This window comes from Euphorbia lathyris, chromosome 5 (assembly GCF_963576675.1).
Source record: "Euphorbia lathyris chromosome 5, ddEupLath1.1, whole genome shotgun sequence".
NCBI classification, from domain to species: Eukaryota; Viridiplantae; Streptophyta; class Magnoliopsida; order Malpighiales; family Euphorbiaceae; genus Euphorbia; species Euphorbia lathyris.
The window spans coordinates 66,388,409-66,411,993 of NC_088914.1; the positions used below are offsets into that span (position 1 = coordinate 66,388,409).

Consider the following 23,585-nt stretch of genomic DNA (forward strand, 5'->3'; position numbering starts at 1 on the left):
AGAACAGAACAATTGTCAAAATTGCTAGGACAATGCTGAGCGAAAATAGGCTTCCAAAGTATTTCTGGGGTGAAGCTGTCCACACAGCATGCTACATACTGAATAGGGCTTTAGTTAGACCTATACTCAAGAAAACCCCTTATGAACTTTGGAAAGGACGGAAGCCCAACATTGGCTACTTTCATGCCTTTGGGTGTAAATGTTTTATACTCAATACAAAAGATAATCTTGCAAAATTTGATGTTAAAGCTGACGAAGCGATCTTTTAAGGGTACTCAACTAACAGTAAAGCATATAGGGTGTATAATAAACGAACTCAAGTTGTTGAAGAGTCTGTCCATATAGAGTTCGATGAAACTGACCCTGCAGGAAAGACAACTCAGTCCGCCGAAGATGAACCGAGCTCAGCTTCCGCTGACCAAACTGGAGCCACTGAGTCATCAGTACAAGGGCTGACCAAAGGTAAACACGAACCTGAAATTACCTTTGCTGACCAATCTATTCCTGCAGATATTGTAGAAACACCTATTCCAGACAACTCAACATTACCTAAAGAAATAAAGATTCCAAGAGGACATTCGGAGAAGTCCATTCTTGATGCCGCTGACAACAAGCTGATGAGAAGAGATCAGCTTAGAAAGTATCTCGGGAATGTTGCATTCGTCTCAGTAAATGAACCAAAGAACTTCGCTGATGCTGAGCACGATGAATATTGGATCAATGCTATGCAAGAAGAACTCGATCAATTCACAAGAAATGAGGTATGTGATTTAGTACCAAAACCTAGGAATCAAAAGACCATAGAAACTAAGTGGGTCTTTAGGAATAAACTAGATGAGCAAGGCAACGTAGTCAGAAATAAAGCCCGACTTGTAGCCCAAGGCTATAGTAAGCAAGAGGGCATTGACTATGGTGAAACCTTTGCACCCGTTGCTAGGTTAGAGGCTATATGTATATTGTGTGCATATGCTAGCTATATGAACTTTAAATTATATCATATGGATTAATAAACGAGGAGGTATATGTTAGTCAGCCTCCAGGGTTTGAAGATCCAAAATTTCCAAACCATGTTTATAAACTCAAGAAGGCCTTATATGGCCTGAAACAAGCTCCAAGAGCTTGGTATGAGAGGTTGACCAACTTCCTGCTGATCAGGAATTATGTCAGAGGCAAAGCTGACACAACCTTGTTCATTAAGAAAAAGGGTAAACATACCCTGCTAGCACAAATTTACGTAGACGATATAATCTTTGGTGCTACTGACGAATCCTTGTGCAAAGAGTTTAGTAAATAGATGCAAACTGAGTTCGAGATGTCTATGATGGGAGAACTCAACTTCTTCCTTGGACTTCAAATCAAGCAACGCAAGAACGGCATCTTCATTAGTCAGTCCAAATACGCCAAAGAATGCTAAAGAAATTCGATATGGAAGATTGTAATCCCAAATCAACCCCAATGGGTACTGACACTGTCCTATGCAAAGATGAGAAAGGTAAATCTGTAGATAGGAAGCTATATCGAGGTATGATTGGCTCTCTACTTTACCTTACCACTAGTAGACCTGATATTCAGTACTCAGTATGTTATTGTGCAAGATATCAAGCTGACCCTAGGGAATCTCACCTTATAGTTGTAAAAAGAATCTTTAGATATTTGCAGAGCTCAGTTAATGCAGGTTTATGGTATCCAACCTTAAATGACTTCACACTCATTGGATACACTGATGGTGACTATGGACGAGATAAGCTAGAGCGTAAAAGTACTTCGGGAGGATGTCACTTCCTTGGAAGCTGTGTGGTATCTTGGTTCAGCAAGAAGCAGTCATCAGTTGGCCTGTCTACAACTAAAGCTGAGTACGTAGCTGCTGGAAGCTGTGTTGCATAAGTCTTATGGATTAAGCAACAGCTTGAGGATTATGGAGTCAAAACGGAAACAATTGAAGTCAAATGCGACAACAAAAGCGCCATTGACCTATCCAAAAATCCAATCCAACACAGCAGGATGAAGCATGTCAGCATAAGGCATCACTTCATCAGAGATCATGTACTCAAGGTTGAGATCAAGCTGACCTATGTTCCAACAGATGAATAGCTTGCGGATATCTTCACCAAGCCTTTGGCTCGTGAACAATTCAACATACTAAGGGAAGCTATTGGTATGTCTAATCCTCTTCAATAATACTATGTGCTTAATTGAATGATGAGTGATTATCATGCTGAGTGACTTGTGCTAATTTAGTAACTTCTACATGCTGAGCTTAAAATGAGTTATAGAAAGTCACCCTATGCTGAGTAAGACATACATGCTGAGTGATTATCTTAGGCTGAGTTACTAAAGCAGTATGAAAACCCTCTATGTAAAATTGTGCACTCAGTACCACAAAACGTTCAGTATTCTAACAAACTGAGTAAAATTCATTTGCCCAATTAATGCTAGCACACGTGCCATAAATAGCCACCTAGGGTGACGTAATCACAATAATGAAGAAAACGAACGCGCCGAACATGTCATAAATGCCAGGATCTTTGTCGATTGATCATCTCGAGGTAAAACGGCTAGTTCAAACGTTTAGGATCAATTCGAACTTCTATAAATAGTGGAAGAATTCCCACTTATCACTCTTTACACTCAAAATCCTTGGCAAATAGTTTTTCATCTCTCTCAATCCCGAAACCTCTCAAAGAATCTCTAATCATGTCGGATTCACAAAATCTCTCCGGTGGTGATTACGACAAGAATCACTCCGATGAAAACCTTAAGTCTCCTCCTCAGCAGGAATATAGCGAGACTCCCACCAAAGGACAAGGTCAGCATGACCAAACTCTAAGCAAGAGTCCTCAAGCTAACCTCGTAACCTCTTCGAAGAAGAAGAAGAAGAAAAAGAAGGACAAACAACCCAATGAAAAGATTTTCCTTAAAGTCTATAAAAGCGTTAAGAACCATGAGGTACTTAGCTGTCGGTGGTTCTCTCCGAGCTTCGTAATGGCTGAGCAACCATTCTGTGAGTGGATCTCGAAAAATGAATGGGCTGGACTCTTCTCCCTTCCTGGTAAAGCCTACCCTAGGTTAGTAAGGGAATTCTACTCCAACCTCTGTGTTGACGAAGAAGATGTTGACCATCTGGTAACCCATGTCAAAAACCAGAAAATAACGATTACCCCATCTTATCTCGCAACCCTGCTAAACCTGCCAGCCAAAGGGAAAGAATTCAGAACCACAAAAGAGAAACTTGACCACGTCGTGACGTTCTGTAAGCCGGAGGATCACAAAGGGGAAATAGCTAGTACATGCATGGGTCAGAATCAAAAGATGGCTCACTACCAGCTAACTAACTTTATCTTCCCTAAAATCAACTCAGCATCATCAGCTTCAAACTTCGAGCAGTGCTTCATCTGGCACATGCTGACCTATCAACCACTCAACATGCCGGTATTCCTTATCGGTGCACTTCAACGAAGTACTGGGAAACTCAGGATGGGGTCCCTCATTACAAGAATCCTCGAAGATCATCAAATAGACACGATCAATGAAACTGAGACTTTGGGAACTGAAATCACAGCGGCTCTGCTGTTTGGGTTAGTATATAACCAACCCCTCAAGTCTAAGAAGGGAAAAGGGGTCATTGAGGAAAATGAGGAAGAAGTTGATGATGTACAGGATGTGCAACCCGAGGAAGGGAAGAACGCCATGGCTGAACCTGCTGACCAAACTAAGCGAGAGAAGAAGAGGAAAGCCATTCAAACCTGTTCCAAAGATGTTGATGCTGTTCCCAAGAAAGTCAGGTTTGTATCAAAGGGGAAGAAAGTTGATGCTGAGCAAACTCAGGACACACCTAAGTCAGCAGAGAAACGAAAAAGGCAAGTTGAGCCTGAAGAAGAGAGTGAGGAAACTCCAGAGCAACCATTGCAGAAAAAGAAAAAGAAATCTTCGGAGTTAAGTCCTATTGATGCTGCCCCTCTTGATCTCGTGATCTCTGCTGATTCGCATTTCGCCAAAAGTCAAGAAATTGATCTTGAGAAAATCCCTACTGACCAAGAGGAAGAAGAGTTGGGCAATCTCGGAGGCCAGTTTGATGCTGAGGAGACAGCAAATATTGAGCAACATGAGACATCAAATGTTGAGCAACATGAGACATCAAATGTTGAGCAACATGAGACAGTGGATGTTGAGCCAACAATGGCTGCTGAGCATGAACAGACAGTCAGCACTAAGCAGGTTGAAGAACAAGCTGAGCCAACAGCAAAGGAACATGCTGACCTTGGGGTAAATTCACCTTCTGAATCTCTTGATTCCATTCAAGCTGACCCTTTGCCTCCAAAGACTAAGAAATTAAGGCGCCTCAAGAAAAAGGCTCACAAATCCCCAGTTATTGACCTACTGGGTGATTCTCCTCTCTGGGATCCTATCACCGATCTCTCGGACATGCAGTTCCAATTCTTCTCCAACCCCACTGAGCCTTCTCCAAATGAACTACAGAAAAAGCAAGCCTCTGTTACTCATCTTGAGGAACAAGCCAAGACTCCAGAAAATCCAATCCCTACCGAGCAAGAGCTCGAAGTCCAAGCTGCTCAAAGTGAAAAGCATGCAAAGGAAAATCCTGCTCAAACTGAGTTGACTCCTCCTGCACCAACTCAAACCAACATTGAGCATGTCGATATCTCTACCGATCCACCTCCTTCCAATCCAATATCGCAGAATGTTGAGCAACCTGTTTCTGCTGCTACTTCAAACAAAAGCCCAGCTGTTAACCAAGTTGGCCCTTCCAATTCCACCAGAATTTTGGCAACTGAGCACATTCCTGAAGCAACATATGCCTATCTTCATGCTACTGAGTCCGGACGTCGCATTATTGACTCCGCTCAAACTATTCTTCAGGACTTGAACACTTCTCATACCGATGCTGCTGGGTCTGCAAATATTGAGTCCCTACAAATCTCATCTGTCACTCAGCTCCTCAATGAGATCAAGGGTCTCAAAGATCTAATAAGTGTCATGACAATGGTCCAAACACAGCAACCCAAGCAAAGACTCCATCGTCAAGCTGGCCGAACTGCAGTTAATGATGGTGAATCACATGGATTCCCTTCAAGGCCAAATTAATGCTCTTTCTGCAGTCAACACGGGCTATGCTACCTCTGCTGAGTTGAATCAATATTTTACCAAGTTGAACTCTGAGCTGACCGGCACTCGCGAGCTAATCTCCTCAACTTCTCAATGTTCGGTCGAACAAATTAGTGAAGCTGCCCGTCTACTCAACTTGAGTAAAGAGGAAATGGAAACTGATCAACTCAAGACAAATGAACTGTTGCAATACTCCCGAGCCACCTACAAACATGTGCGCCATACAAACGCTCAACGTCAGTTCTATGATTCAGCTTTGCTTAAGATGTACCATCAAGCTTATGCCATGCTAACTGACACTATTATATGGGTAGGAAGATCTCAAGAATATATATTAAGTATGCTCAGTGCCTCTATCCGAATTCCCCGTGATACCTTGGACGATGGTATTCCAGTTTTTGATGGTCTAAGGGAAAGCACGAAAAGACTTAAAGCTTATTCCGTGAGATTAACTCGTGCTGCTCTCAACGACACTTTCGTCCCTCCTCCGCCCGATGGTGGCAAAACGGGGGAGAAAGAACAAGCTGATAGAACTCAGCACACAGGAGAAGCATCTGGCAGTCAGCAGCAACAAAAGGGAAAAGGCAAAGTCAATCCTGCCCAAGTCAATAGGAAGAAATAGTCTGACTAGATTTGCTAGGATTTATTCTTGACTTGTACTTTTTTGTGTTTCCCTTATCTGGCATATTTTGTTTTGCTCACTATCTATAAAATCATGCATCTTTTATTCCAAATTGATTGATCTTATGTGATGCTTAATTATGTATTGTGCTTTATGCTGATCTGTCTTAATTGAACAAACAAAAAGAAAAAGGGAATATACTCAGTACACATTAGACTTGATACATTTGCTCTGAAAAGGTTTCCCATAACTCTGATATCAAACTAACCATATATCAAAACTGAGTCAAAACATATCCCACATATTGACCTCTTCTGAAAACTGACCTAGGCTCATCTGAATTAGATCTTGGAAGGTCTAGAACTGAACTAAGTCAGTATAAGCATGCCTTAACTTTACTCAATTAAATCTTAGAAGGTTTAGAGTTAAGTCAAGTCAATAGATGCAACCCTTACGGGGGAGTAATTTTAGAAGCATAAAAAGAATTCCAATCATGGAGAATCTCAATGCTGAGTTCCATCAATTAAATATTTTGCCAACATCAAAGTGGGGGAGTTTGTTGAAACACCTTTCCACATGATTTTGATTTGACAAAATTATTTAAGTTAATCCATGATTAAGGGACAATAAAAGTATAAAAATAAACCTTGTGGTTACACTCATTTTCGAACAGCACCCACGTGGTTTAAAAGTTTGCAAATTGGTACCATGTGTTTCATTCCGTTAGCAAACATAGGCATTTTTATCTAACGGTGTTAAAATAGCTGAGTTGGCAGTCAAAGTCAAAAGTTTAGAAGGGTATTTTTGTCCTTTTATTTATTCTATATTTTATAATTTATTATAATTTCAAAATTTTAAATTTCACCCAATAGGTGATTGACACCTAACATTTCTATCTCTCTATCTCTCGTCTCTCTCGTCTCTCCCAACTCTTCATCTTCAAAAAGTTTCTCCTGCAATTCTTCATCTTCTACAAGCTTTAATGGCAGAAGAAACTACAAGCTTCAATGGCAGAAGAAAACATATCCAAATATTCTTCCTCACCAGCAGATATTTATGTTTTGATAAATCATCATGTTCATATAAAACTCTTTCTCCATCTCGAACATTCTCCGTTCACTCTGATTCCGCCGCCGATCAAGTGCCGCCACCGATCTCCACCTTTTTCCTTCCGCCTGTTCATGGTTTTCGTCGGATCCAACTTAATGTGTCACAACAAAAATTAGTTCAAACACAAAATCTGGAGAAGTTTTTTTAGTTCAAACACAAAATTAAGCAATTAATTCCAGAAATTAAACAAAATTAAGCAATCAGGGTAGTGTTATTATTGTTCAAATGGGTTCCTCCTTTTTCTTATTTCTTGCTAATTGTTCAAGTTCGAAGTTCCTATTCCGATCCGTCATTGAAATCCATTCTTTGTAGCAGTATGGTTAACGCCATTGAAATAAGAAGAGTTTTTGTTTGGATGGAAAAATCAACTCTGGTGAGGGAGATAAGAAAATTAGAAAAGATTTTGATCCCTGTAATTTTTGCTATGTTGATCCATTGAACAAAGAAATACAACAAAAAATGGAGTTATGGAGTTGGGTTGAGGAGATGAAAGAATTAGAAAAATTTGGTGTTATTTGGGATGGACAGAACTACAGGAGAAGCTTGTAGAAGATGAAGACTTGGGAGAAAGACATGAGGGAGAGATGGATAATGTTAGGTGTCAATCACCTATTGGGTGAGATTTAAAATTTTAAAATTATAATAAATTATAAAATATAGAATAAATAAAAGGACAAAAATACCCTTCTAAACTTTTAACTTTGACTGCCAACTCAGCTATTTTAACACCGTTAGATAAAAATGCCTATGTTTGCTAAAGGAATGAAACACATGGTACCAATTTGCAAACTTTTAAACCACGTGGGTGCTGTTCGAAAATGAGTATAACCACAAGGTTTATTTTTGTACTTTTCCCTTGATTTAATTGTACTAATATGTTTGTTCAATGTTGAGTATAAATATAAATACAAATAGTTATAAAAAGTAAGACAGGACGAAGTCAGCATAAGATCACATCACAAGCTGAGTAGAGTGGAACTCAACGTGAGAGAAGATAAGTCATCTTCAGAACAGAAGCTTAAAGATCAAGAAGCTGAGTGGAACGAAACTCAGTATCAAAAGTAGAAAAGTCTTCTGAGAACTATGTCTTGCAGAACGAAGCTGACCATGGAAGCTGAGTAAAAGAGAACTCAGTATATGCATTAGCAAACAATCACAAACAACAACTAAAAGACAAGCTGAGTGATCTTCAGGACAGCATGAATGATCCGTTTGCTACAAGACAAGCTCCGACAACTGTTTGCACCAATAATAGAAACCTTGGAATTACGCAAAAGCCAATTTCGAGAAGCATGGGTCAAATGTTCGTTAGCTAAAAGACGAACTGGCACAAGAAGACGAAATCTGCAAGAAGAAGACAAATCTGACGCCTACAGAATTCAGACGACAGGATTGGCCTGCAAAACTGAAGCTGACCAGAACTTGTCTCAAAAAGGAACCGTTTGGATCAACGGACAAATCCAAAGATTCAAATCATTTCTGCTTCAGACCTCAACTATATAAGGACATGATCATTCTTGGATCATTAGCCGATCACAACAAGAACAAAAAGAGCATACATACAAAGCACACAAAAATCAAAAGAGATCTTACACCAAATTTCTATTCTTGTGTAAAAGCTAGATTGATTTTCGGTAATCGTCTAAAGTGTTCTTCATTCGAAAAGAACAATTTGTATCAATTGTAAAATTGAGAGTGTTGTGCTGAGTACTCGGTGTTGAGTGCTTAGTGGTAGAGAAATCTAGGTGTTTGGTTATAGCACCTAGTAGGAGTTGAGTAGACGAATAGAGGACGGTACTCTTGCATATTCAACTGCCTTATAAACGGTTTGTGCTCTACCTTTAAAGAGCTCAGTATTGGATTTAAAAAGCCCGGAGGGACTGTGGGGACTGGACGTAGGCGGAGAGGCCGAACCAGGATAAGTCGAACTGAGTAATCTCTAACTCTCTCTCAATATATATATATATATATATCTGTATGTGTTGCTTGTCATATTTACTCAGCATATAAATTGTTTAAACTGACACTGAGTAAATAGGAGTGCTGAGTTGGAAGCTGATCACAAAAGTGTCAATTCCCAACTCATATATAAAATAGCTCTAGTCAGCTTCTGACTAAAGCTATCTTACGGTACAATCGGCCGTGCTGACCTAAGCTGAGTTAACAAACTTGAGAAATTATATTAAGTCAGCTTAATTAAAACGAAAAAGTTATATTAGTTCCTAACCCCTCCTTGGAACTAATCACACGGGACCAACACGGTCCACCACCCATTTGTGACATATTTGCCCTTCTCATTTTATTTCATCCAAAACCTTAAAAGCTCTTTCTCCCGAGCACAAATCCCGGATTTTACAAAAATGGACCCAAGCATTCCCGAAGATAATGATTTCGAACACGAGATAATATTACGATTCTTAAATACGTGTCTGATTAATTTTTAAATTTTTTTTTTCAGTTTTTGCCTGAACGGGTAGAGCGTACTCCCGCTCCATAGGCCGAACGGATGAACTACCCGTTCGGCCTAGGGAACCGGCAGTATGCGCCACCCGTTCCACCGATGGAACGGGTGGTACGCGCCACCCGCGCCACCCGTTCCACCAACGGAACGGGCAGTACGCGCTGCACGTTTCCATCCATGGTGAAACGGGCAGGCTGCCCGTTCAGGCAAAAAATGTGGAGAAATTTGAGAGAATTTGAGAAACCTAAGAAGGTAGAGAGGATTTGAGAGAATTTTAATTTTTTGTTAGAAAAAGTGAGGGCAAATATGTCAAAAATGGGCGGTGGACCGTAATTTGGGTGCGGTATATAGCAACCCACACATAAAAAAAAATATATCATGATTAAATTGATCGTTTATAAAACATTATCTTCTAAATTATTAAATGACCTTTAATGCTTTACATCAATGATTAAATAATTATTATTAATAATCAAAACATAATAAATTAAAGGGGGTGATTATTCATTTTTTATTTTTATTTTATTTTATTATGTTCTGGAATATTTTATGCATGAAAAATATTGTGCAGGAAAATAAAATATTTTTCTGTGTTTGGTAACACCACTGAAAAATATTTTACGGTGTTTGGCTACAACTCTGGAAAATATTTTCCAACCAGTAAAAACGTGAAAAAACACAAAAAATGTGAAATTTTGTTAAAAACACAAAAAATGGAAAAATATGAAAATCACGAAAAGTAAAAAAAATATTAAAAACATGGAAAACATGGAAAAAATGTGAAAAACCATGAAAATGTGAAGAAAAATTAATGTTAAAAACCCAAAAAACGTTTTTTTTTATATTTTTGGCATTTTTTGTATGTTTTCTCGTGTTATTAACATTATTGTGTTTTTTTGCATTTTTTCTTCATTTTTTCGTATTTTCACGTTTAGTTTTTCAGTTTTTCCCTTTTTCGCGTTTTTTATTTTTCGCATTTTGTTACTTTTTCGTGTTATTCACGTTTTCATGTTTTTCGTATTTTTCACGTTTTTGTGTTTTTTACATTTTCGTATTTTGTTTGCATTTTTCATCTTTTCATGTTTACCGCGTTTTTCATATTTTCTCACATTTTCGTTTTTTTTTTTTGTATTTTTCACGTTTTTATATAATTCGTATTTTCTCACTTTTTTTTTGCGTTATTCATGTTTTGTGCATTTTCAAGTGTTTGCTTTTGTTTTGCGTTTTTGTATTTTTCACGTTTGTTCACCTTTTCATTTTTTTTGCGGGGTTTTTTCCATATTCTCGTGTTTTGTAACGTTTTCACGTTATTCATGTTTTTTCGTGTTTCATGTTTCATGTCTTTGTATTTTTAATGTTTTTCCCATTTTTTCTAGACGCGTATGTTTTGGGGAAAATGTTTTACCCTTTTAAAAAGGGTAAAACATTTTCCCTTATTTCTTCATTCCTTTTCCATTGACTTGCTACTTATTTTCTTTTGACTTATTTTCCTGCCCAAACAAACAGTGGAAAATTGGAAAAATATTTACCTGCAGAATATTTTCCCCCAAACAAACGGGGCCTAAGTTTCTTTGATAATTAAAAAATTAATTTTAAACATCATAGTGTTATTTATTACTACTTTATTTGAAATTGAAAACAGTTTTGAATGTGTTATTTTTTTTTTTGGGTAGAAATAAGAAAACAAAAGCAAACAGAATAAAAACCTAACCCGGGATTAGTCTTGGAAAACTAACCCCCACCACATCCTCCAGAAGGATGGAGGAGAGAAAGGATGGAGGAGAAGGATAATTAGTGACTCCCCAACTTCCTTCATGACCTGCAGCCGCCAGACGATCCACCACCCTGTTCTGCTCTCTAAAGATATGGCAGAAAGTGATAGAAGCAAAGGAATGTCAGAGCCTCTTGATCCCTTTAATAAGATTCTTGCATTTCATCCCAATAGCTAAATTGCTAGAAATTAACCTGATAGCTTCCTGATTATCAGATTCAACACTAAGATTAACAATCCCCATACTGCTGGCCAGTGCAAGACCAGAATAAATACCCCACAACTCAGCTAAGAAGGAAGACCCTATGCCAAGATTATGCGAGAACCCAGAAATCCAAGCACCCCCATCATCTCTCAAGACTCCACCTGCAGCAATATTACCATTAGCAAGACAAGAGCCATCCGTATTGAGCTTTATCAACCCTTCTCGAGGTCTTCTCCAGCAAAGAAAGTGAATAGACTTCCTTTGAACATAATGATCAAAAGAATCTTCCAAAAAACTATTAATAACCTGGTAGACCTTTTTAGCAAAAAAAAAAACCACCAAGTCAGTGATATTAATAGAAACAGATTTAAAAATCTCCTTATTCCTCCAATCCCAGATTTGGTGACAGACAATTGAAAAGAAGATTTCTCCATGGTCTAAATTAGAAAGCAATTTCCCACTGACCCCATCCTCAAACCAATCCAGATTAGAATAAGAGAAGAACATATTAATCATATTACTGGGGAGAATTTTCCTCCAAATACCTTTACTTTTCTCACAGTCCCTCAGAGCATGACAAATGGTTTCTTCATGCCCTCTACATCTGCTACAATCTCCCGACTCCACCAAATGGCGTCTTTTCCTATCTGAATTAGTAAGCAGCCTGTTCTTGATCCCAAGCCATAAGAAACTCCTAACTCTGTAGGGAACTTTTAATGACCAAATCAACTTCCAAATAGCAGAATGAGGCTCTTCATCACTGTTACTAAAAGCTTCAAAGGCAGACTTACAAGTATAAGCACCACTGTTGGTTGAAGCCCACCAATAATTATCCTTATCTTCTTCCATGCTACTAATTTTAACTCCTCTAATTCTAAGGAGAGTCTCCAAACTAAAGAAAGCCTCAAATTTAGACCAAATCCAATCACCTAAAACTGGAATTTTTTTAATTTAAACGGTAAAAAATAATTTCTTTTAACAAAATTAAATATTTATAAGATAAAAGTAAATGATCAATAGGACTTAACGAACTAAAAAATAAAATACAAGGCTTAATTGAAAAAGTGTCTTCCACTTTAGCCGTTTCTGTAATAACGATAACCACCTGGATCTGTATGTATCACATGCGATCACTGAAAGCTCTTCCATCTTTCACTCCCTCCCTCTCTGACTCTCTGTGCAGAACAAAATTTCAACCATGGAGATTTCGATAAACCCCGCGATCCTTTCGCCTGTTCGTTTCCCTAAAACCAACCTTCTAAACCCAAATCATGTTAAACTTCCTTCACTTCGTTGTTTGAGGTAATTCATTCGAATTTCTTTCTGATTTACTTCAATTTTGACTGTCTTGCTGCAGCTTGCAATGTCGCTCAGAAAATGCGACTTGTTTAATTATTCAATTCTTGTCTCTGTGGGATTAACAATTTCAGCCTTTCTTACTCCTTATTGCTCTTCTGCTGCTATTTCTGTGTTTGAATTTTGTCAATCTGATCATAATTATCAATTTCAAACTTCCATTTCATGTATGGTTGGTTCTTCCTTCGTGTTTTGTTGTTTACTTAAAAAATGCAAAAAAATGGAAGTCAAAACTTTTCTCCTGTACATTTCATGAACTTGTAGTGATTTTTTAGCTTTTAATGAGCAAATTTTCTCGGGTTGTTCAAGTAATTGACATTTTCTTGCAGGAAGAACGGGGAAGCCAATGACTTGTTTAATACCTCCATAAAATTGGAGTGAGTATATCCTTTTTTACATATATTTCAATACGTAACTCTTTTGTCAAACTAGTTTTGTTAATTATTCTTTTTTCTAGGGTAGAAGGTTATGATAATTCAGAGATGTCTCAGGTATAAATTGGGTTGCTTCGTTTACATTGTTTGCTAGCATATTATCATAGACGACATTGAGTTCTCTTATGTTAAATCTTTCATGTTTTCTTGCAGGACATGTTTCAACCATCGAATTTCATATTAGAACCAAAAACCAATGACATATGGAAGCTGTTCAAAGAAGCTCAACAGAGTAAGCCTACATTTTATTGTGTTATTTTTTAGTGCTGTATGATATTACATTTATTTTCATCTATATTTTGTTTAAACATGAACAAATACTGGTGCTGGTGTTGGTGTTGATACCTGTTCTGATGATATTCAGATATTATTTACTTAAACAAACAACGTCTCCTGGCTGTTGAGGAACTCCAAAAAGCAAACCAAGAGAAAGAGTTTCTTCTTGATAGAATAGAGCAATTGGAAGGAGAAAAACAAGCTGGGTTTGGGATAGGTGATTTTCATAACCTTCAATGCTTAATTTTGAATTATTGCTGATAATTTGGTTTATTTGGAGTCTCAATCTTTGCATCTCATATAATTCATACAGCTGACGAAGCTGTTGGTCTTGAACTCTAATTTTTTAATTATCTTTTTTGGGTTAAAACATTATAGTGTACGTATTTGATCGTCTCCTTGACAAAAGATTGAATATAGGTTATTGAGAAGTTTTAACTGGGTCCTTCCAGCTGTAACGATGTTGATTATTAACGAAAGATTGCAAGCAATATATTTCATGTTTCATATTTCATATTTCATTCAATTTTGGTATCAGTATCATATGCTTAAGCTGTATTGATTTCTGTACTAGTTATATGTAAACTAGTAGTGACTGTAGTTGAGTGATGGTCAAGCTGTTTGGATTTTTTTTTATGTGTAAACTGATCAGTAATTGTACTTGAGTGCTTTTGATGGATATCCTTCCTATAACAGATACACAATCTATGTGCTGCGAATTGCTGCTTCGAATAGACTCAATGGTCCTCACTGGCATGATTAACGCTGCTGAGGCATCAAACTTGAGAAAGGCGGTCATGGATTACAAGTTTAGCGTAGCAGATATATCTTTTGACAGTGTGCAGAAAAATGATGTTGAGCTTTTGGCAGAACTTCGTCACATCTCATATGGAAGCAAAAAGTAATGCTTAAAGACAATATCTGTTATTTTAATGGTTGTACACTTTAGAGCAATGTGCTAGCATCTATCATGTAGACTAGCTGAAAACAGAAATATAAGTCCACGTTTGTCATCATGGCAAGTTCCGATTCTAGAGTACATATATTACATTCAGGACTAAACTGTGAGACAGTTCCCTTGAGAAAAGCCATGAGACTTAGATGTTTCCTTACATGAGATGTGCTATATCATTACAGTTGGTATCAAGGTGGCCTTGAAGGAATTGCTATGTGGATTCAGGCTTATTGAAACACTGGCAATGGCTTTGGAGATTAGGCGGGGAAGGGTTTCATGAGGGTTTTGATGAGTGTTGAACCTTACATCTGGTGTCCTTAGAGGAATCAGGGATTTATATGGAGGCTTGGTGGACTAAGACACATGATTATTCACATGGGCTAGGCCAAACCAAGTCATTTGCAGACACAATTATGCACGAGCATTGCAAACATATCATACCCAGATTGACATATTTGTGCATCTATGGAATTGATGCTGTCATTTTCAGTTTTGCATTGCTTGTGGGGGTGGTTGGGTTGGGGTTGTATCCTTTCTAAAACTAGGAAACAGAACGGGAGTATTTGTGAATTGTTGAGTTCTCCATGTTTGAACATGAAGAAATGGTCTGTTTAAGCTTTATGGGTTTTTGTTAAACTACCCTCTTCTCCCTTTTACTACAGTTATTCTCATTTTAAAAAATAATGATAGCTGTCATTTAATTCAGGAGTGGTTTTCACATTGTTCACATATGTACTGAATTGGCACCAGTGGTAGAGGTTGGATCGCTGGCATCATATGTGGCTGGATTATCAAGTGCACTACAGAAGAAGGGCCATTTTGTGGAGGTTATTTTACCAAAGTAATCACTCCACATTAATCTTTCTTTCTCTTTGGTCAGGTTGCTTGTGGAAGCCATTTACTAGAACTCTAACAGATATGTACTTTCTGTTGAGAAATTTATCATGCATCTTTCAAAATTTTATTTTGGTAATCTAATATTTCTTCAAAATAATTTAACTTTTGCAAATAACCCACACCCACACCAACACCCACAAACACACGCGCTCACACACATCTTTCAACGTATGTTTAATATGTATTTCAATAATTGGATATAAATATTTCTCAATGCTTTTCTTGGTTGCTATTTTCTAGGAAGGGAAAACTAACACACATTTATAGAAGCATGAGGGATAATGCCATGCATGTTAAAAATGCTGCACATCTGCATTTGTTCAAGCAAACTGCAAGATCCATCATTAAACTATTATACATGCTGTTTTAAACATCAGCAGTGAGTATCATTGATATATTTGAGACTGCTGTAAGGACACTAATTTGATAAATATGTCATATTAAATTGTGCTTCTAGTTTCTAGTTGTACTTCACTGGGGCAAAGCTTTTTCAAAACCTTCAAAGAAAATAATGTATTTTAGTGGTTTTTGGCATTTCCTTAACCTGAGCATGAAGATGACTGTGCATAAGAGTGTAAAATATGACTTCCAAGTTGTAGGATATCAGAGGGTCCTCAATGCACTTGATTTTCACTAATAACAACAGTATTTTCTAGATAATGTCAGTTTGGGATTGCTTAGTTTTAATTATATATTAGATATAATAGTTGCGCAAAACTGACATGATATGGATTATTAGTTCTTACTGTCTCAGTGTCTCTCTCTCTCTACCACCTCATTGAACATGTGCATGTTATCCTTAACAGATCACATCGCGAAATGTATTATCAAAGAAATTCTTTACGCTATGCTATTATCATAATTTGGATTATGAACTGGATAATCATAATTCATTATTCTGAAGGAGTCTACTCTGTTAACAGGTATTCGTGCCTGGACCTCAGTGAAATTCAAGGGCTTCGAGAAATTGGGACAGAGTCTTATTCTTATTTTAATGGTCAGTTGCATGGAAACAAAATTTGGACTGGGTGAGTTTTGATTGTTTCCTTATGAACCGTGAAAAAATCAGGTTCTTTACCTGTTTAATTTTAGTTCATAGTTGTTTTGGAAAATAATTATTGGATAAGCAAGTGAAATATTGCAGTACTTGGGCATTTTATAGTGACATTATTGTTAATGATCATTTCCAGAGTTGTCAATGGCATTGCAGTTACTTTTATCCAACCTTTGTACTACTCATCTTACTTTAACCGAGAGAAGATCTATGGCTATACAGACGACTTTGAACGGTGAGTCGGATGATTTCTTGGTCAGTTCCCCAAATGTTTTTTTTTTTTTTTTTTTTTTGCAACTGTATGTGCAATTTTTCATGTTTGTTGGATGAGTAAATTCAATGGTTCAGCTAGGAAGCTCTATATTTAAGACAATTTAGCCATGGATTTAGTGGTTAGTGAATGTTAATGAAAGAGGAAAATATAATTTCCTATAGGTTATTGTTTCAAAAGCAAGCACCAGGGCACCACCCTTAGAATTATATGTGATAGAAAAGCATCAATCGATAGCTTTGGCTTTCAAACAGTATCCCCTCTCCAATGTAAAATGAATTATGAATTCAGGTAAATAGGATGGATTCTATTCTTAGTGCGGCCAAAAGCAGAACATTGTTTTGGTGGTTCACAGCAGGATCAAATAAAAGGAAGGCATACACTATTAACTTGTACTATTATTTTGAAATTTTGAGGTTGAAGGAATGAAGAACTTATGTTTATACAAATATAAGACGGTGCATATTTGATATTGAAGACCCGATTAATTTCATGTAATTATAAATTTGAAATAATCTAGGGAATTTAAAGAAACATAAAGTTTACCTAAGGTTAGTTATTTAAATAACCTATCTGTATCTTTTAGTCTCAACAAAAATCAATAACTCAACTATCTTTCAAGAGTATTGTTTTTGAATCAATCATAGCCTCAATAAAAATATGTTATTCAATAATGTCTCTTTTGTTACTGAAGCTTATTCAATATCTTTTGTTCACCTTTTCATAACTAACTTTACAAATTTCAATTGAGTTATTTTCAAAAGAATGCCTTACATTTAATAAGTGCGAAGCTATCTCAACTTATAATTCATGCAGAACTTTATGTTATCTATCCTGCTCTGGTGTTTCAGTTAGTACATTTACTTAAAAACCATATTTTCGATGATCTCCTTGATGACTTATTATTTGTGGTTAATGGTTTACTGTTGTACTGTTTTCCATTTGGCACTCTCAGGTTTTCCTATTTCTCTCGTGCTTCATTGGATTATATTACAAAATCTGGAAAGCTGCCTGATATTCTTCACATACACAACTGGGAGACTGCTATTGTTGCTCCACTGTTCTGGGATATTTTTGTTAAACAGGTCCATTTCTTCTCATTTTCTTTCATGAATCATCTGAATCTGTTATTAGCTGTTTCCACATCACTGTTTCCCTCCCTTGAACATCTGTACCGTGGATTACTAGTAGCAAGTTATGTTGGCATCTTAAACTTATGCTTTGAGCCAGATTGCATCTCCTTTCATCTAAGAATGGCTAGCAAAAATGTTTCTGCTCCGTGAAGTTATTTCCTTCATTTTAAGATATTTAAATTATATTTTAAGTTTAATAATATATGCATGTTTCCATTCACTTTCGGTCTGATGAAAATTGATACATTATTCAACTTGGAATTCAAATGAGAAAGCCAAGATTATGAGCTCTAGGAATGGCCTGAATTTTTTTGTCAAAGCAACTTTTCTACGTCCTTGGGTTTTAGCATATATATTGGCAAATTAGAAGGAAGATGTAAGTTAAGTTTGGGTCTTTAAAACTGAAACTCAGCTCCACAACAGTATTTTCTTTGCTTTTGGATGAGAAAGGTTAGACTTTGTTAGATTTCAAATCCTGTCATACAATGAATGTGTTTGACTTGATTACATTTCTCATTCTAACTCTACATTTTTTTCTTGCTTTCTACTACTGGTGGAATTAGTCCAGCAGAAACAAAAATTTCTAACTTTTGTTCATATGTCTAGGGACTTGAAGGTACGAGAATTTTGATGACCTGTCACGATCTTGATTCACAGGTAGTTTTCTGTGTCCCTTACATTCTGACATCACAAGTTCTATTTCATCCTTTCTACAATATATATATATATATATATATATATATGGTGTATTGACTCGTCGTTGGTTTTTGAAGGCATTAATTGGATTTCAAACCTCCCCAACTGCCACTATGGCAGGTGGTACTAGTTGAGTACTGTAGCATTATATAATTTATGGCAGGTGGTACTAGTTGAGTACTGTAGCATTATATAATTTGCATTGGTGTGTCATGTTTTAGTGCCTTGAGACACCTGATAAGTTGGCTCTCTGTGGACTTGATCCTGGTAGACTTCACCGTCCAGATCGCTTGCAGGATGATGCCAACACTCAGTTTGTCAATATTCTCAAGGTAAATATTTTGTCTATGTATCTTATATCTTCTGATTTCCTTCTAGTTTTGTCTGAAAAATTTGGGTCATAGTCCTTAATTTATTCTGTCTATATGGTAACTCCTCTATACCTTTTATTTTTAAGAAGGAAAGTAAATTTATGGAGAAAAGGAAAAGGAGTCCTTATGCTTGACAAGGAATCCTCCTATACAACTCAAACAGATAACTACAGAAACACTAGTACATAAGACTTTCATGGAAACCACCAAAGAGCTATGCAAGTCTAAGTCTGCATAGAACCCAAAAATACTATCTCATCCTAAAACAAATTTAAGAAATATTTTCGTTTTTGAAAACTTTTGTGTTTTCCTTCATCCAAAGACTCACTAATGCTACAGAAAAGAAAGAAGCATAATCTCACAGAAATCTGATATTGCTCATGCACCAAATCCACTCTATTTTGGGCCAATAAAAGGCTCTAACATTTTGGAAACAACTGACCCTCTTGAAAGAGTGAAAGATGATCACAAATTGCCTAAGAAGGGAATAGAATGGTAAATGGCGGATTTTTTACAGGAATCCAAAGGTCAAATCCTTCCATCTATTCTAGCAAGCAACTTGAAAAAAAGCCAATAAAGCAGTTAACAAAGATAATTTTGTCATCCCCCTACTGTTAAGATGTTTAAAGAAGTGAAAAGTCAAAGAGAAAAAGTACTGTTACCATGAAAAATAGTAACAAACATTATGCAAAACAGAAATTCTGTCGAGATTAGGAGATGATAATAAGGTTTGTGATCGTTCGATACAGGACTGATCACTGGGGCCTTTAATGTTTCACTTCTTTTAAGCTTCATGGTTTGAAAGTGGTTCTGTTGGATCTGAGCTGTTGTTGTTTTTTTGTTTCGTGACACTGTGTAATCCAATAAAGCATGAAGCTACTGCTCAAGGATGTATTTCTTGTCATATATTTGGTTGATTCAAGTCTTATTCCTTATCCATCTGGCATCACTTGAATATTTTATTTGATATGTTTTTTTCAGGGTGGAGTTGTATACTCCAATAAAGTTGTGATGGTATCATCCTTACATTCCAAAGGCAGGATTATTTGTAATTTGAGTCACAGTTTGGAACATACTTTATCCACGCACCGGTAAGTTCTGTAGCAGTTGATTTCATGCGTGTCTTACTTTTACTACATGGAGTGAAGCAGAAAATGCTGACCACTACAAGTTGATTGCTTCATAATGTTGCTTTTCCCCCCTTCATTGCAATTCAATTATCTAATTTGCATTTTGTCTACTCTTGTTTATAGCGATAAGTTGCTCGTTTCTCCTTATGGATTTGACAACTCTACCTGGGATCCTTCCAAAGACAAATTTCTTCCCCAAAATTATAGTGAAGTTGACATGAAGGGTAAGGCTGTTTGCAGAGTTGAATTGCAACGATACCTGGGGCTACCTAGGAATTCCACTTCTGTTATTGTAAGTGTTGCATATAAAATATTGAAACTTTCATTTTGAATTTTTATTTCTTCTTCACGTTATGACCTTGATTGAAACGTTAATCATTGGCTTATGTAATGGGACCTTTTAAGGATGCTGTCAACAACATCCACTTTCATGGAGAGAACTATTATTTTAAGTTACATGCAACTTCTGAAGATTAATAAGATACCGGAGATTTAAATAGCAAAACACAAAAAAAATGTATTCCACTTGGAGACACCATTTTGCTGTGTGTTGCTTGTGCCATGCTTGATAATGAGTTCTCAAGTGAGATGTAGTGGATTGAATGTGTATCAACCATGAAATGGTATCCAATGGAGGAGAGGATGAATGAAATGGTGGAACTCAAGTGATAGATGGAGTTACTTAGAGGGTTGAGAGCCAATGATTACTCAGATGGATGACCCAAGAAAAATGATAGTGGTAAAATAGGTAAAGTACTTGGGAGGATTTTCTGAAGTGTCCACTTAAGAAAATTCCTATTAATCCAGACCTAATTATTAACCTGAGGTCAAGGTTATTATAATTCTTAGGATGCCCTTCATGCTATGGATTTTGGGTAAACTGGAACGCAGAGTATCTGGAATTGGCCTTGAAGCTGATTAGGCCTTTTTCTTAATATTATTATTTATTCATCAAATATTTTTGTCTCTATCTTTATCATCCATAAGGATGCATAAAAGATAGATGCCTTATAATAAAATATAGATTCTGCTTCAGCCTTAGAAAAAGGAAAGTAGTTATTGCAAGGACTCTCCAATGTGATAAACTCTTGTATTGGATCAGATTTGTGGCATTTTCATGTTCACATATTTGAGAATTTAATGGCTTTGATGTTTCCTGAAAAGAGAATATGGTATTTTGTCAGGTAGGATGCATCTTATCAGAATTATCAGATTTTGATCTAGACAACCTGAAGGCAGTCGTTAGGAATGCTACAAGGAATGCTGCCCAGGTTTGTAGATCATGTATTTCTATTGCACAAATTACACAAAACTTTTACTGGTTGAATTCATAAGCGTACATCAGAAAGTAATATAGCAACATTTCGGAGTTTAAATGGGTTCACAGATCACAGTACTTAATATCTGTGAAATTTTCTCAATTTTAAGTCTTGCAGAGGCTTTATCATGAAATTGATTTCTCAGTGGTTTTCCACAGTTTGTTTTCATGGGAAGGAAAATGCCAAGTTCAAATAAGGCATTGGAGTCTCTTCAAAAAGAGCTCAAGGTACAGAGTATTAGACCTCTCTTCTACATCAACGTCATATTGTTGCAGGAATGAACTTCCCTAAGAAAATAGGCTTTAGATTTTTCAGTTTCCTTCTAATACTTTGCATAATGCCTCTTTGCTCATTTGCTTCTTCTCCTCTTCTCCTCCCGCCGCCACACCCAAAATAATAAGTGACTCTCAAATTCTGGCCAAGATCTAATGCTCGTCCTATGTTCTTTCTAATGTCTACAGGGTGAAACTGTGAGAGTTGTCAGCAAATATGACGAAGCTGTATCACATTTAATCCTTGCAGGATCTGACATAATATTGTGCCAATCTTTTCATGATCCTTTGCTCCAAGTGCCGGTGAGTTAGCATAATGAATATTCAAAAAAAAGAAAATCCCAGAAATTCTTTTTACTCTCTATCAGATTTATCTTTTGTTCCCTTTTTTATTGGATGACTAAAAAAAAAAAAAGGCAGCCCGGTCGCACTACCCCTCCCCGCTGAGCGAGGGTCCGGGGAGGGGTCCCACCACAAGGGTGTACTGGGGGCAAGCCTTCCCCTGCCAAAGAAAATAATTCTTCCCTCACTGGGGAAAGGCCCAAAGACACACGATTGGCATTTGAAATGTATTCTCAAACTTGAATGCAAACCCGCATCAATAGTTGTGTTCAAACTAAGTTTCTACACGCACCAAATGCACAACAAGTAGGTATATGATCAGCAAAATGTGTTAATGTTGAAAAAATACATATTACCTCCATATGGTCCATTTAATTAAGTGGGTCTCACAAGACATGATATGTGCAACAGGTTTAGTCTTTCCATCATGTCGATCTCGGCATAGCTCTATTTCAAGATTGTTTTTATACGAATTGACAAGATTAACATATTTTCGTAAAGAAAGAAACTATTGTCTGTTTGACATTCATCTTAATTCATCATTAGCGTAATCGTTGTTTGATAGTAAAGTGGAATAAAATATACAGTAAAGTGGTGTGCAAATTTACTGCCCATAAGTAAACAACGGCAATGTCCAGAGAATGATCTAATTGCATATTTATTGTGAATACTGAAATATGTGTGCCACTCATCTGCATTTTTCGTCGAGAGCTCCTTATTTTAATTTAATTATTTAAAACTATTAAAACACGTGTAATATAATTGTCTCTCTAATGTACAATGTAGTTCAAAGCTTTGAAATATGGAGCTGTTCCAGTTGCTGTTGCTTCCAATGAGATAAAATCCAGGTAATATGTTCAAACAACTGCTGAGCTTCATTTACTCTCTATGTTATTTTTTACCCCTAATTGAATACAAAAAAATGACTTGTATTTTGGGTGCAAACATCTTAACAGAAACTTTGCAGATCATGATACAGAGACAACTGTATTCTCTCAGTTTATTAGCTCTACCTTCGGAATTTTATCTCTAACCGAGGCTATGGACGAAATTGTGAGCATTTTCTCAGGTGATTGCTAAATAGTTCTATTCTGTGTGCATCTTTTCTGAATAGAGTTTCTTGCTTGTAGAAAAACAACCCATCAAAATGGAGGCAAAAGATAGTAAATGCTATGGCAATGGACTTTTCGTGGGATGCAGAGTGCTATGATGTCCATGTCTCTGCTTATGATGCCATAAAAAACCTATAAGGTGGGTTGAAAAAAACCTATAAAGTGGGTTGAAATGTGTATATATTAATGTGAGTATGTATGTAATTTTGTAGAAGTTTTTTTGACTAATGCTTCTGTTTTGATCTTTTATGTCTATCTTGGTGTCATTAATAATGCAACTTTCCTCGTTAATTTCTTGCTTCAAATTTCTAAAGTTTGGGAGATTTCATTGAAAAATTCATTGAATCTCTATTCAAATAACTCCACCGGACAATTCGAGTAATACAGGACACGCGATAAGGTTCAGTTTTCTTAGGGTTTTATTTATTTATTTATAGCTTTTCACATTTTCTTTCTATTTTGGTTTCCAATATGGCTGTCCTAAAACAAACCGTTGATGTTTCTATATTTTACCGCATGGGACGTTAGGTGTATGCCGATCCCTCTTTAAAAAGAGAAGCGGAAACCTAACTATGTGACGCGTATGCCTTCTCATGCAGAGTGGAGACCTTAGATGAATTAAATATTAATTTATTTAATAATATGTTATTTTTTATAGGATAAATAATTTATTAGTC

At 36.6% G+C, this 23,585-nt stretch overlaps 1 protein-coding gene across 3 annotated transcripts; it reads left to right on the forward strand.

The window, feature by feature from the left end:
- Positions 1–12,366: 12,366 nt before the first annotated feature.
- Positions 12,367–23,199, forward strand: LOC136230478 (probable starch synthase 4, chloroplastic/amyloplastic). Of its 3 annotated transcripts, none has more exons than XM_066019552.1 (20): positions 12,367–12,592; positions 12,976–13,023; positions 13,104–13,137; positions 13,234–13,312; positions 13,445–13,573; positions 14,053–14,257; positions 15,018–15,152; positions 16,132–16,236; positions 16,399–16,497; positions 17,489–17,618; positions 18,273–18,323; positions 18,584–18,694; positions 19,715–19,824; positions 19,987–20,155; positions 21,048–21,134; positions 21,341–21,409; positions 21,644–21,757; positions 22,583–22,644; positions 22,753–22,849; positions 22,927–23,199. In XM_066019552.1, exons 1-20 carry the CDS (start codon positions 12,489–12,491, stop codon positions 23,044–23,046), a joined length of 2,058 nt encoding a protein of 685 aa, XP_065875624.1. In that variant the 5' UTR covers positions 12,367–12,488; the 3' UTR covers positions 23,047–23,199. The 3 variants fall into 3 exon arrangements, with proteins under 3 accessions (XP_065875624.1, XP_065875625.1, XP_065875626.1); XM_066019553.1 differs by having other exon boundaries at positions 12,555–12,592; positions 13,109–13,137; XM_066019554.1 differs by lacking the exons at positions 12,367–12,592; positions 13,104–13,137 and having other exon boundaries at positions 13,002–13,023.
- The last annotated feature ends 386 nt before the right edge of the window (positions 23,200–23,585 follow it).